At 40.8% G+C, this 13688-nt stretch overlaps 1 protein-coding gene across 1 annotated transcript in view; it reads right to left on the bottom strand.

Moving 5' to 3' along the window:
- Window positions 1-13688, bottom strand: part of LOC147708856 (uncharacterized) — a 632993-nt gene that overhangs the window by 576034 nt on the left and 43271 nt on the right. Inside the window, exons 4-5 of the mRNA XM_086925786.1 lie at window positions 7554-7617; window positions 3534-3700 (exon numbers count right to left, since the gene is read on the bottom strand). Of these exons, the coding sequence (XP_086781912.1) occupies window positions 3534-3700; window positions 7554-7617 (231 nt within the window). The remainder of the gene's footprint in view (window positions 1-3533; window positions 3701-7553; window positions 7618-13688) is intronic.

Genomic DNA, 13688 nt, shown 5'->3' on the forward strand with positions numbered 1-13688 from the left:
GCATACAAGGACTATTGGACACAAATTCTGTTACGGTGGGAAAATTCCCCAACGAGAAACTGTCCTTTCGAACTCATTTATGTGCCTTTTCTAAAGGATCTGTGTTTAAGAATGTACATCTACTAGATGGTCTCACGACTTACGTAGTTTGCACGGTCTATATTCCTATGATATGTGTCTTCTTTATGCCTCATGACAAGTAACCAACAGGAACTGACCAATAGAATGAGTGGTCTGACCAAATGAGGTGACCAAGGAGGTGCCACTCCAGAACTTGAGGATTATATTATACATTGATTTGGCGGAATCGGAGCATTATTATTTGTGAATAGAATTGAATTCATCGATATTCACTCCTAGTTTTTGTTCCTGAACTTTCCCCGAGGACTTCCTTGGAGATTTGCTGATCTGTTTCCTGTTGCAGAGTGGGTTTTTGCAGACTCTATTGACTTCTCCTTCGGGCTGATGCATATGTTGTGTGTGCTGTGCCTCAACTTTCCCTCATGGGAGACAGCCTATGAGCTGTCATGGCTCATGTCTCTTCTTGAACTTCCTAGAGCTTTGGTCATTCTATTACAACCCCAATCAAATTAAACTGTCTTATACTCTTGGAACACATTCCTAATACTAATGTACTTGCTGTTTAAATCTTTATAAAATCTAATTATAACTAAATCCAGCTATGGTCTTGCCATGATTCATTTAATCTGTTGATGGTGCATTTCAAATTATTTATTAATGATTGGGAGAGACAGAGATAAAGGGATCTCAGAACATCAAATATTTCTGCTATTGTTTTGTATAACCTTAACTGAACTACTGGTTTGCATCATTTTGACCACACTACATTTCTTCAAGAGATTTGGTCTAACAGTAAACATTTCTAGTTGTATAGTTTAGTATTGAGAATGAAATACATGAATTTAATTTTAGGTTCATAGGTCAGTTATCCAATTTCTGGTCATTACTGGATGACTGGATTGGGTCCCCTATATCAAACCTCTCTTGGCATGAAGCAAGCTCCATCGGAGGACCAAGTAAAGACTAGGATAAGGCAACAATGGTAAGATCCCTATGATCAGATGCTTATAAAAACAAATTGGGCCCAGAAATACTGCAACATGTTCTATGGGCATTGTGTAGGTGCAAGGGTGCCTGAGTTGGCGCTAGCCCGTCCAATGTGAACCAGCGCAGGGGGAAAGGACACAAATGAGGCGTAAGCCTTAAATGAGGTACATTCTGGCCTTTTCTCAGAAATGCAGTACCGCACTGGAAGGTGACTTTCTGTGCTGCAATGCACCACTTTGCCATAAACATAGTCCTACGTTTCTATTTGTGACTTTTTCAAACATAAATTTACTTCACTTTTACTCACAATGTACTTGGCTACAGAGATTACATCTCTTGTAGAGGGTTCTTTGTTACACTTCCTAGGCCATGCCCTTTTTACAGAACCTTCTTTTCATCCTGCTGAAAACACGAAATATAAATCAAGACTTTACCTTTGAAAGGCTAGTGGGCTGAGGAAGAGCAACTCACAATTTAGTACTCTGTTTCTGAAAAATGAATGAGACGGCGGCACAGTCTATCAAAATTCTGGTTAGTGTCTCTGAAAGACTGGTCTATGCTCCGCCTTTTTGTCTCTCAGAGGCTGATTACGATGATTGTGGGACTGCTACCATCAGCCCAACAATGGCGGTACCCCCGCCATCGTAATGAGGATTCCTTCCTACCACATTAGGATGGGGATCGAATGGATGGTAGTTGGAGAGACCAATTGCCATGGATCTGATGGGCTTTAGGAGCCTGTCCGTCCATCAGAGGGAACTTCAATTCATACAAATGGTGGTGGTGCCTGCTAGGCACCGCTGTAGGGATTATGATGTTCCTCCCCGCCAGACATTTCATGGCAGTTTACCCACCATGAAAAGGTTTGCGGAAAGAGATATTGGGGGCCTGTAGCTGGCACCTTCCCCCCTGGCCCTCCACTTTGGGTTTTGGGGGGCACCATGGGTGCCCCCGCTACATATCCCTGCACCATGTGGCAGACACCGTAAGGTGCCTGCCACGTAGTGCAGCGATATGTGTAATGTCTAATATTTCTACTATATTTGAGCTGCAGCCTGCAGCACCCGCTGCAATACAAAATATAGACATTGGGACCACCATTGTGGTGGTTTCATCCTAATGCCTAAGGCGGGACCGCCAACACCCAGTAGGGCAGTCCCATTTACAAAAGGATGGCGGTCGATCGAAAGTACGATGTCATCATAATGAGGCCCTCCATTACTTTGTAGTTGATCTCCTGTTTATTTCTCACACAATTCTTCACATGATCATAACAAAGCTGGGACTACTGTGAACATTCTTTCCGGAGAGGTCAAGGACTGAAAAGGGTTGGAGTCTTGACTAGTTTTTAAATCAAAGAGTATAATGTACACTCACTAATAGTGTAAAAAGCTTGTATTGTAGTGAAAGAAGACTGTTTTCGGACATGAAACTTCCACAAACATCTAAGGGACAGTTTTCATTTGCACATACACCATAAGACAATCCATTTTACTGGACGCTCTATAGACTAATTCACATACTCACTCAAACGGCATGCACTCAATCCTCAGACCTTCATGAGACAGTCATCCCCACAGAAAAGGAATAGGTCTCATAGTTGTGAAGTCGACAAAGCTACTGGATCCCAGCTATAAATCAAATGAAGCCTGATTCTCAAAAAACAGGAACAACTCTTATAAAGTGACAACAATCAATCATCAAATTTGTACAGCACACAGCTATTCAGAGAGTGTCCCCGCGCTACAAGGCTCACTGATTATCATTGTTGACACATAATCACTTAAATTCTCTTTCAAATAGCCATTTCTTAAGGTGTTTGAAGGTCTGCTCCACCTTGAACTCCTGAAGTTGCAGGCAGAGGTAGTGAGGAACAAAAAGGAGGAGCCACCCCATATTTTACTCTTAGTTCTTGGGACCACCTCCAGCAAAGCGTCAGAGAAGCATTTGGATTGAGCTTCTAGCAGCATGAGAGAAGCATCAGGATTGGTCACAGTAAAATCTGGGATCCTGTGTCCGCAGAGTAGAGGAGCAGAAGAGGCCGATGCGGCTGGTTACAGTTTTTAATATTTTTTATTTTGCCATTTGTTGTTCGTCGTCACCCGACCCTTTACCCCACCCCACCACTCTTCGACAGCACCAGCAGCTTCTGCAATTAATTGGAGGTGGATGCATTAGAAAGATCTATATGGTTACATGCCAGACTATTTTATAATATAATCTGACATTAATATAGTTTTCTAAACATCGTTCACAAAAATATTTTCCCATTTTCCCATTGGATGTAGCTTTTTACTATTAACTGCGATTGGACAATATTTTTGAAAATTATATTTTGGGCACATTATTTACACGGATCTGTTTATATCTAAAATATATAATCCCTCTACCACTCATCCTAGATTCTCAGGAAAAATAAATATTCACTTGGACGTGAAAAAAAGTTTGGTCTCCTTTCAACTTACGTGAAATGTGGTTGGAACCTGTGGTGGAATCTGCCTGCATGGCTCCCTGAAGCAATCACTGAATGGAAGCAGGAGCCCCATGGCAATGATTCGGGAGCAAAGCTGCTCTGCTTCCTCTGGCTGTGCGTTGTCCTGCTGACTGAACAGCTTCTCCAACAGAGTGCGGCCTGCCAAAAATAAAGAACGTCAATGTTGCAAATGGTTTACGGAATATCAGTTTGCATGAACCTTGTGAGATGAACAATCAATGCCTGATAAAAAATGAGAATCTGCTGCCATTTTGAAACATACGCTTATCCCAAGTGAAAGTATCTCAAGCTTGACAGCGACAACGATTCAAGATTCTCTAAGAATAAACCTCTAGTTTGGGTGGATTGCTTTAAAAAATAGTGCAGATTGTAATCTATTTCTCCTTTTACAACCTGTCTCTGCAATACTTTCTGAAATGCTCTTTCCCATCTTCAAAGCTGGGTTACTTATTCTCTCTACCCTAATTTTTCAAAATTTTAGAATTTTCTGAACTACTTCCACGTATGGTGTTTCCCTACACTTTTTATTTAATTTCCACAAGTTTCATTTCTCTGACAACCTCTTCTCAAAATGTGTGCATGAACTTCAATGAACATACAAAAAAGTGTTGGAGTCTCTTCTGCTCTAGACTAGTGGGAGACTAGCTGTGCTTGGAAGGTAATCTGCATCACGTAACTTCAATATTAGATAAATTGCCAAGAAAAAAAGTTCAATGTTTAGCCACAGTTTTTGCATTAGTTCATCATGGGGTATTCGTCTGCATCATGGCAACTCATTTACTTTCGATATTATTTTACATTGGACTTAATTGATTAAGTGATATTTTTGTTACAGAAAATGCCTATGTTTGAAAGAAGACTGGTTGCAAAGAAAGACAAATATTGCTCTGAAGGGCAAGGGTGCAAATTATATTACAGGTGGATTCTTGATTTGTCTTTGCTCAGGTCATACCCCAAAACAGAAACCAAGTTTCCAATAGTGTTAAGGTCTGCTGACAAAACACTGTACATTTTTCTAGTAAAGCTTAAGATACTGTCTGCATGTACCGCAATATTGTATGAGTCATACCAATAGGATTCTGGGGTTCGATCTTAGGTTTTGATAGGAAAGGAACAGGGCTGAGAGGTTAACCTGGCAAGTGCCATGGCTAAGATTGAAGAATTTAGAAAATTACCATTTAGCTTAGCATTTGCTGAGGGGCTGTCATATAGCCACTACCATAAAGGTGAAACACTTATCAAATCTAATTCTGTGCAGTGTGACATGCAGGAATGTCAAGGAGACTTTGCCAAAACAAAATTGTGCATCTAGAACTCTGAATGCAATAGGCAATGCCAGGAGTCTGGCTTATTCAATTACATGAGTCAAGAGGCAGACACGTTCACTCGATAGGCAACATTTCCTAAAGCTAGTCGGCGAGGGGTGTACAAGGTCTCGGGGTACCTTCTTAAGTCTGTCTGAAAGAATTCTGGCATATACTTTAGGATTTCTAGTGATCAGTGACACTGGCCTACAATGTTTCATGAGTAAGGTTTCTCTCATGGAATAACCACTATAGCTGCTTCTGCTTCAGTGACCTCGACTTTACAGAACTTGGTGAAAAGTGTAAAGAGGTCCATATGAGGATCTAAAATTTCGTGTGGACATAATTTCTAGAAAAGAGCTGGCAAGCCATCGGAACCTGGGGCTTTAATGTTCTTTAATGATTTGATGGCTTTTATAAATGTCATTCTTTCTGTTGGGTTTTTAATGTAAGTTTAATTCCTTCAGATACTGTAGATAAGGTAATATTTAAGTAATCCATGCCAGCCTGGGCGTCAGCCTTCCTACCAATGGTGTCAGCCTTCCTACCAAAAGCATAAGAATTCTTGGGAATTGTTGTAAGAGTTACAGAACATAGCAGCAATATCTTTGGCAGAGGTGAATATATTACCATTGGGATCTTTTATGGATGTGTCACTGATCTGTTTTTTTTGTTTTAACTTTAGGCAATTAACAAGATCTTTTGCTTCCATATTTAGGAGGAATGACTGATTGACTTCATTTAAACTGTCCCAAAACCGACTCTGCAGCCCAGTGAACAATTATATTTCTATTTGCAGGAAATTAAGTTGTTTAATAAAGAAGAGTCTCCAAATAAATTACGTTGTTGTCCATGTATTTTAATCTCATATTCTAGTTTAGCTATAACTTGATAAATCAACAACAATGTCATCATTATACAGCTTAATGTAGCTTTTAATAAGTCCCAAAAGATTTTTGGGGTGGAGCAGGTTGGACAATTTTCAGACAGAAACAATTTGATATATTTTTTAAATGTTGTTTATGTGGTCTTCTGCTTGTTGAGCCTCTTAAGACTGGGTTTATAATTTATGGGCCCAATTCACAAAGGTACAGTTAGACCAAAAGGAAAGTCGAACTTTACTACTTTTCGGTATTCACCAAGGTAAAGTTAGACCAAAAGTCTAACTTTATAAGTAGGAACTTTAGACTTCTGGTTTAAATTAGGCGTTTGGTCTAACTTTACCTTTGTGAATACTGAAAAGTAGTGAAGTTAGACTTTTGGTCTAACTTTACCTTTGACAATCTGCCCTATATGTGTAAAGTTACTATTAGTACATTTTGACCCATTGGTTGTGATTTCTGCCACATGGTGGAGATCACCTTCTAGGAAACTAAGTTGAAATTTGATAGTTTATTTAAAAGCAATAATTAAACATATTGTCATGTAAAATGTAAACATATAATATGTTGATAATTAGAAAAATAATATATACAAAATATGAAATAAAAACTGCAGTACATAAACTAAAAGTAACACATGTGCGTTAAGTAATACAATAAAATAAATACATTATTTTTAAATTAAGTGTATTATTCATTTAAAAATGATAAAATATTACATTTACTGTTATCACTTTACATATAATTAAATTGTAATTCTATGTACATATATATCTATATATACATGTATGTTTACGTACAGCATATGTGAGTAACTTAACCTAAACTCCTATGTTGTGTTAGTTTAAACTTCTGCCTCCATTTATTTCAATTAGAGTGTGTTGCAGTGCCACTGGCTGTTCTAAAATATTAGGATATATAGATGATATTTTTCTAATGTGGAATGGCATTAAGATCAATTGGAAAGGAATATCAGAGTATTGAAAAATAGACGTAACAACATTACATTTATATGTGAAATTTTGAAAAACACTATTCACCTGCTGTGCACTTCTGTTGCTAAATTGAATCACGCTAAAATGAATTTTTTACTGTTAAAACGTTTTTAAGGAGATTGTTGATTGGTGACCCTTCTTAGTAAAAACGCTTATGTACGTTTCATTTTTATGAATTGAAAACTGGAATCTAATTCGTTCTGATTTATGTATGTATATATATGTGTCTTTTATGGCTATTTTGCCGAAATAAAGATTTTATAAATAAATAAACTATTCAATATTTGGATATCAGTCTAACATGTGAAGGCAGTCTATTCTAAACTAACAGACAGAAATGACCTTATGCATGCCTTAAGCCATCATCCAAGAGGCCTTATTGAAAACCTCCTTTTTTTAGTAAACTACCATGTTTAATGAGAACTGCATCAGACCTGCTTGAATATAATGCATAAACATTTATAAATATTATATTGCTTTAAAAAAATTCAGAAAAGAGCTTACAGTGACGATAATCTTAATATAGCTAAAGCCTTGGGAGAAAAATTAAATAAACAGCAATTTAAAACAACCAGAACAAGAATAAGCCAAAGAATAGGCTGGTATTTATGAACAACATTTCAAAGGAGAATGAGAAAATCAAGAGAACAATCCTTAAACATTGGATATTGACTGAAATTGATGAAGATCTGAAAGAGCATGAGAAACCCATTTTTACACACTGAAGAAATAGAAATATATGGGATATTATCATTAAGCAAAAACCAAAATAGAAGTGATTCATACGCAAATTCCCAAAGGAGGGACTTACACTTGTATGAACACCATTTATTGTAATAATATGAATAAAGGTAGCTTTGCACGTCATCCAGTAACTGCAGAACAGAAACAATTGAAACAACCTAAAACATGTGACACAATGGGTTGTATTTACATCATAAGATTTGGGAAGTTTTATGTGAGAAAGGGGAAACATAATTTACAATGCACACGTTACGTGTGTCATTACAATGAATTTTTTACAACGCAAAATGTATTAAAACACATGTCATTACATCGTATAATCCATTAAAACGCATTCCCCAAAGTAAAGCACCAGCAGAGTTAGAATAGTAATTGCGTTGTAATGGATTTTGCGTTGTAAAAAAATTCATAACACGTGCATTGTAGCATGTCCTAGCAAAAGACACACAATTGATGGACGAAATGCAGAACAAATCAAAATATTCACCCCCAGTCAAGAGATCAGGGTTAAATCCATCATTCTTTTGCTCCCCATGCCACCCCAGTTTGGACCTGGCCAAATGCAAATCAGTCTTGACCCTGGACCGGAAACAAGCATCCTAGTACGGGTTTCGGGGATTCACCCCTCTTCAGCCAGGATAGCTTGATTCCAGTGGCACATGTCCTATTCATGAGAAAGACCATGCATCAAGCCAAAATCAGATTTTCTGAACATAACATTGGAATAAAGATTATAAAAGTAGGAGTGCTCCCAGTCTCAACAGTAGCATTTTCCTATCAAAACCTGTAGTTGGCCATGTGGGGTGGTTGACTTAGGCAACGGCTGTTTCTACACAGTATTCGGGTTGTATAACATTGTAAGTACATTTTGTGAATTGTACTGTTGTTACTGTTCGGTGTGTGTGTGTTTTGTATTAGAATATCCCTCCCAAACCCCTCCTTAATTATTCATTTCACTCCACTCATATTTGAAAAATGAGGCTTCATTTTACCACTACTCCTCCAGTCTTGCCCACATTTATAGTATAAAATAGTATATTTACTTGTGTGGAGATCCACACAGAAAAAATAGGCGAGGTGAAGTTGTAGGGGTCCACCTGACATTTTTTAAATTGCATTTTTCTATAGGTAGTACAACTGAAGTACCACTTTATGTACTATAGAATACTGTTTGCTAATCAAGCCCTTGGTCAGGATTTCTCTGTCTGGGCTTTGTTGCCGAGGATTAAGGACATTGTGATTTAGTCATGATTGGGTATCATGATCAGTTCTATTGTGTAATTGTCAATAAGTGTGTGACTATTAATGGGAAGATTGTCAATCATGAGTATGTGCTGTGGGGCAAGGAGAAATACAATGCATGCACTATCTTCTGAATCAACAGTTTGTTTTCTGGGTACTAAGGCAAACTCCTGTGGCAGTAGTATTTGGAGCTCATTCAGCTTTGTATTGGTTCTTTATTATGTAGCTTGTAGCAATAATACACAAGTCAGTTACAGCCTTCTATCTACAAAAACAAACAACCAAGAAGAACTGCCTTCACATTAATAATGGTAGGTTTGGACGCTGACTGGGGGTGATGTAAAAATATCACTTTGTTTGTATAAAAGCTGAATAAATTAAAATAGAAAAGTAACAATAAGTAACATTAAACAATTTCAAATGTCCAACAGGAAGGTAGAATACATGCCACACTATGCTAGCACTGTAATGATTGTTCCTTGTTTACTTGTTATGATGTAGCGTGAAATAACTTGCCCAATGAACCATACGCACAGAGGTGTACTACTGAGCTCTTTACACAGGTTTCCTCTACCTTTTTCAACCATGAAACTGATCTTGGGAGAACAGTTATTTTCACTTTTACTTTTTATTTGTCACAATCAATCTTAGCCTATTAATATCTCAAAATTAGTTAACAGTCTTGTGGTTAAGGTTGTATAAAAGTTATTACGTTCTATAACTGCTAAGCATGCAAAAGGCCCATTGGTTGTTGGAATCAAATACTAACTACACTTTAGCCTACTGGCACTTTAGCAACACTAGGGTGAACTACTATTTCAAGAAACGGAATACGCAGAAAGTATATGAGTCCATAACACATCCTTGATTTCTCTAAGGTATGCTAATATTTCTCTGATTGCTCTATGACGATCTCGTGTAATGCGAAGCTGGGACATTCATACCTGTTATGCCAATATCTGTTCCCCATCTTCCACTGGCAGCCAGCCCACCTCCTAGCAGGGGTGATGGGAGGACCGTAATAATTAGTCTTTCTGTTATGAGCACTTTGGCTGAAGTGGTGTTCTAGGGTTCAAATATTTTTATTGAAACTTTTATAAATGCACAAAAAGACATCCACAAATATATATACCACATAGCAATATGTGATCTTGCTATAAGAAAAATTAGGTAACATATATATGAAATTACAGAAATGATGCTAATAGAAGGTAATTATGAAAAGAATGAAGTATGTTGAATAAGGCTAAAAAACAAGTGCATAAAAATGATAAGTTTTAATTAGAACAATCATAAAAACAATAAAATACTATTTGGAATATAATCTTCTAAAGGTTCCTATAACAATTAATGAGATGTAGCCGGTTTCAGTAAATCTGATAAAGGTAGTTGTTAGAGCTGGCTATTTCTGGCTGGCTAAGGCTGACGCCAAAGCCAGGTAGAAACCACCATTCTAGTCAGGGCAAGGGAGTCACACGCCAAGATAACTCCTGCTCACCCCCTGGTAGCTTGGCACGAGCAGTAAGGCTAAAATCGGAGACAATGTGTAAAGCATTTGCGCCAGCACACAACAGCAACAACATCCTAAGCACACCACAAAAGGAACTCCACACAAGGTTATTATAAAATAACTTTTGGATTGCAAAAACACATCAGATAGAAGTCGCACATGTACATTGTGCCAACTGGCACGGGCAATATTCACAAGGGATTATTTACAGGACAGGGCCACATGGGCCACTGTCAGAATTAACACTTTAAGAAATAACACTTCTAGAACTTAGAATAAGTATAGCACAAAATAACAGTTATAGATCACATCCAGTAACTACTGGGAACAGGTAAGTACCACCTACGCAACCCTAAACACCTTAGGAGAATGTCACGCAGGGAACCAGGACCTCACTAGGACCACCTGTACTAAAAAGAACAACCACCTAAGAATAAAATACATTTAGGGGTATAGGTAAGAACACATTACACATGATGCAAAACCAACATTCAGAGGTGTAGGGAAGGAAAAACACATGATGCATAAAACATACATTCAGCGGTGTAATAACATGGCACATGATGCATCAATCACATTCAGAGGTGCAGGGAAGGAAAAACACATGATGCATAAACCAACACATTCAGAGGTGTAAAATCAAGGAAGACACATGATGCATAAAAACATTCAAAGGTGCCAGAACATAACTCAATAGCGCAAAACCACATGATGCCTAAAAACATTCAGAGGTGTAAGATCAAGGTGCGTAATCATATTAAATGCATTACATTTCCTAGCACCACATCACATTGCGCAAAACTCACATTAGGCAATTACCATCACATAGATAATCACATTGCGCCTAAATAAAATCACATACCAGCCCCCATCCAATAAAGGGACTAGAGCCCTGTGTCCAGAATGTCAGGGCGCGCTGCCTTGCAGCGCTAGTCAGGGGTGCGCCACTGGCGCGAAACCTAAACGTTGCAGGTGCCAACTACTTGCTGGGCACCTGGGACAATCACAAGACCTAAACGGTGCAGCTGCCCACTAATTGCTGGGCAGCTGGGAATCAAAACTGCAACAGGGTCCTCACTGACCCTTAGGCGCAAACTGCGCCCACGCTGGAGCCACGCAGGCTCTGGGCAACACTGCGCAGAACATTGGAGCCACACAGGGTCTGACAATACACATAGCCAAACGTTGGAGCCACACAGGCTCTTAATCAAATATGCTCCATGGAGCCTCTCTGGCTCTTAAACAAATGGGTCACCTGAGTCTCTCTGGGCTCTAATCATAAAATGCCCTCAAGAGCCTCACTGGGATCCAAATAATGTAAAGGCGGCCATGAGCCTCTCTTGGCTCTACAACGAAGCAATGCCCCCAAGCCTCGCTCAGGCTCTCAGTAAAGGAGAATGCCCCCCGGAGTCTCTCAGGGCTCCAATCAACAGGAATCAACAACAATGTGCCTGAAAATCAGGAGGGGCACTGGGTAGGAGGGGGAGGGCACCGGCAATGTGCCCTGACACCCCCTCTGACAATACTGACCCCTTCGATAAAGTCCCCCCTCCTGGGGACTCACTCAGCCACAACTGCTCCCCTCTCCCGAAGCAGCCCGCACTCACCGGCTGCTCTCTTCGGGCGGGGCTCCTCTCGGACTCTTCGTCGGGCTCAGCTTCTCCTCAGGCATCCTCACACGCAGGTCTCCTTTGGGCAGCGCGGGGTTCTCCTCAACCACCGGAGCCGCGCCTGCCTCGGCCGCCATACTCCTTCCTACCCGGCACTCTTCAACCCCCGAAGCCCAGCGAGGCTCGGGCGACTTCCGGTCAGCGGGCGGGACTTCCCTAAGGCCTTGCAAGGCCCCGCCTCTGTCCCACAAAGATCGCCTGACTTCCTGTGCTGAGGGCCGCCAATGGCAGCGCGGCCCTTGGCAGGGAGGCGGGCGCAGCGCCTCGGTATCGATCTCCGGGCCAGCGGCTGTGATTCAAAGGGGCACAACGAGGGGTGGGCACCCTCGCTAGATAAAATAAATAAATAAACGGGATGGCACCCGTAAATTAACTAAATACACGGGGAATAAAATTGCTACCAAGCGCTAGAGGGTCAACAAGGTCCCAGTAGGAAATAAAAGCACTCCCAGGCGCTTAGAGCAGGAAGCTTGTTTCCTTTCCAGTATAAGAATTGGCTTGGAAGTTTGGTTTGCCCTGTTCCCATCATGCACTGGGACAGGAACAGACTAATTTGCATGTAGCCAGGTTCTGAGCTGGGATGGTGCAGTGAGCTACAAAACGGTGATGGATCAAGCCCTGATCTTTGGACTGGGTAAGAGTGGTCTGCTTAATTTAGACACTCTGTTCATCACCACCCCCTTTTCTGAATCATTTTGTCCACCATAAGCGTGGAAGGGTATACTCAGATGTGAGCCCCTTGCTCATTTCACCATCAGGATTCAAGCAAGCCGGGCCGACGACGGCTGAAATGCCAGAAACCGGTCCCCGGAAACTTGTTTCCTTCCCAGTATAAGAATTGGCTTGGTAGTTTGGTTTGCCCTGTTCCCATCATGCACTGGGACAGGAACAGACTAATTTGCATGTAGCCAGGTTCTGAGCTGGGATGGTGCAGTGAGCTAAAAAACGGTGATGGATCAAGCCCTGATCTTTGGACTGGGTAAGAGTGGTCTGCTTAATTCAGACACTCTGTTCATCACCACCCCCTTTTCTTAATCATTTTGTCCACCATAAGCGTGGAAGGGTATACTCAGATGTGAGTCCCTTGCTCATTGCACCATCAGGATTCAAGCAAGCCGGGCCGACGACGGCTGAAATGCCAGAAACCGGTCCCCGGAAGCTTGTTTCCTTCTCAGTATAAGAATTGGCTTGGTAGTTTGGTTTGCCCTGTTCCCATCATGCACTGGGACAGGAACAGACTAATTTGCATGTAGCCAGGTTCTGAGCTGGGATGGTGCAGTGAGCTAAAAAACGGTGATGGATCAAGCCCTGATCTTTGGACTGGGTAAGAGTGGTCTGCTTAATTCAGACACTCTGTTCAGCACCACCCCCTTTTCTAGAGTAGGAATAAAGCGCTCCCCGCGCTTAACAGTGAAAGTAAAGCGCTCCCAGCGCTAAAGGCACAAGAAGTCCAGCAACAAAGTCCCTTCAAGGAATGCAGGACATCACAGGACAAGTCCATCAGATATCAGGGGCTGGGCAGGGCCCAGGGATTCCCCTGGGCCCAAGCAGCAACACGCCCCTGGCAGGATTCAAGTCAGAAACAAGAACATTTTTAGAGTGTCACAGCACCCTTTTTATACCCAAAATCCTTTGTCTAAAAGGGTGCAGGCAGTGTGAGAACCAGCTAGAACTGGTTATAGGGAATTCCTTTCACTGGCCAGGCTAGGGACATCAGACGCACCCCAGGGTGTGGAGCCAGCATTGTGTGGGGAAAACCCAGCCTCATTCAGGACCCTCA

Source organism: Lissotriton vulgaris, chromosome 6 (assembly GCF_964263255.1).
Source record: "Lissotriton vulgaris chromosome 6, aLisVul1.2, whole genome shotgun sequence".
NCBI lineage: Eukaryota > Metazoa > Chordata > Amphibia > Caudata > Salamandridae > Lissotriton > Lissotriton vulgaris.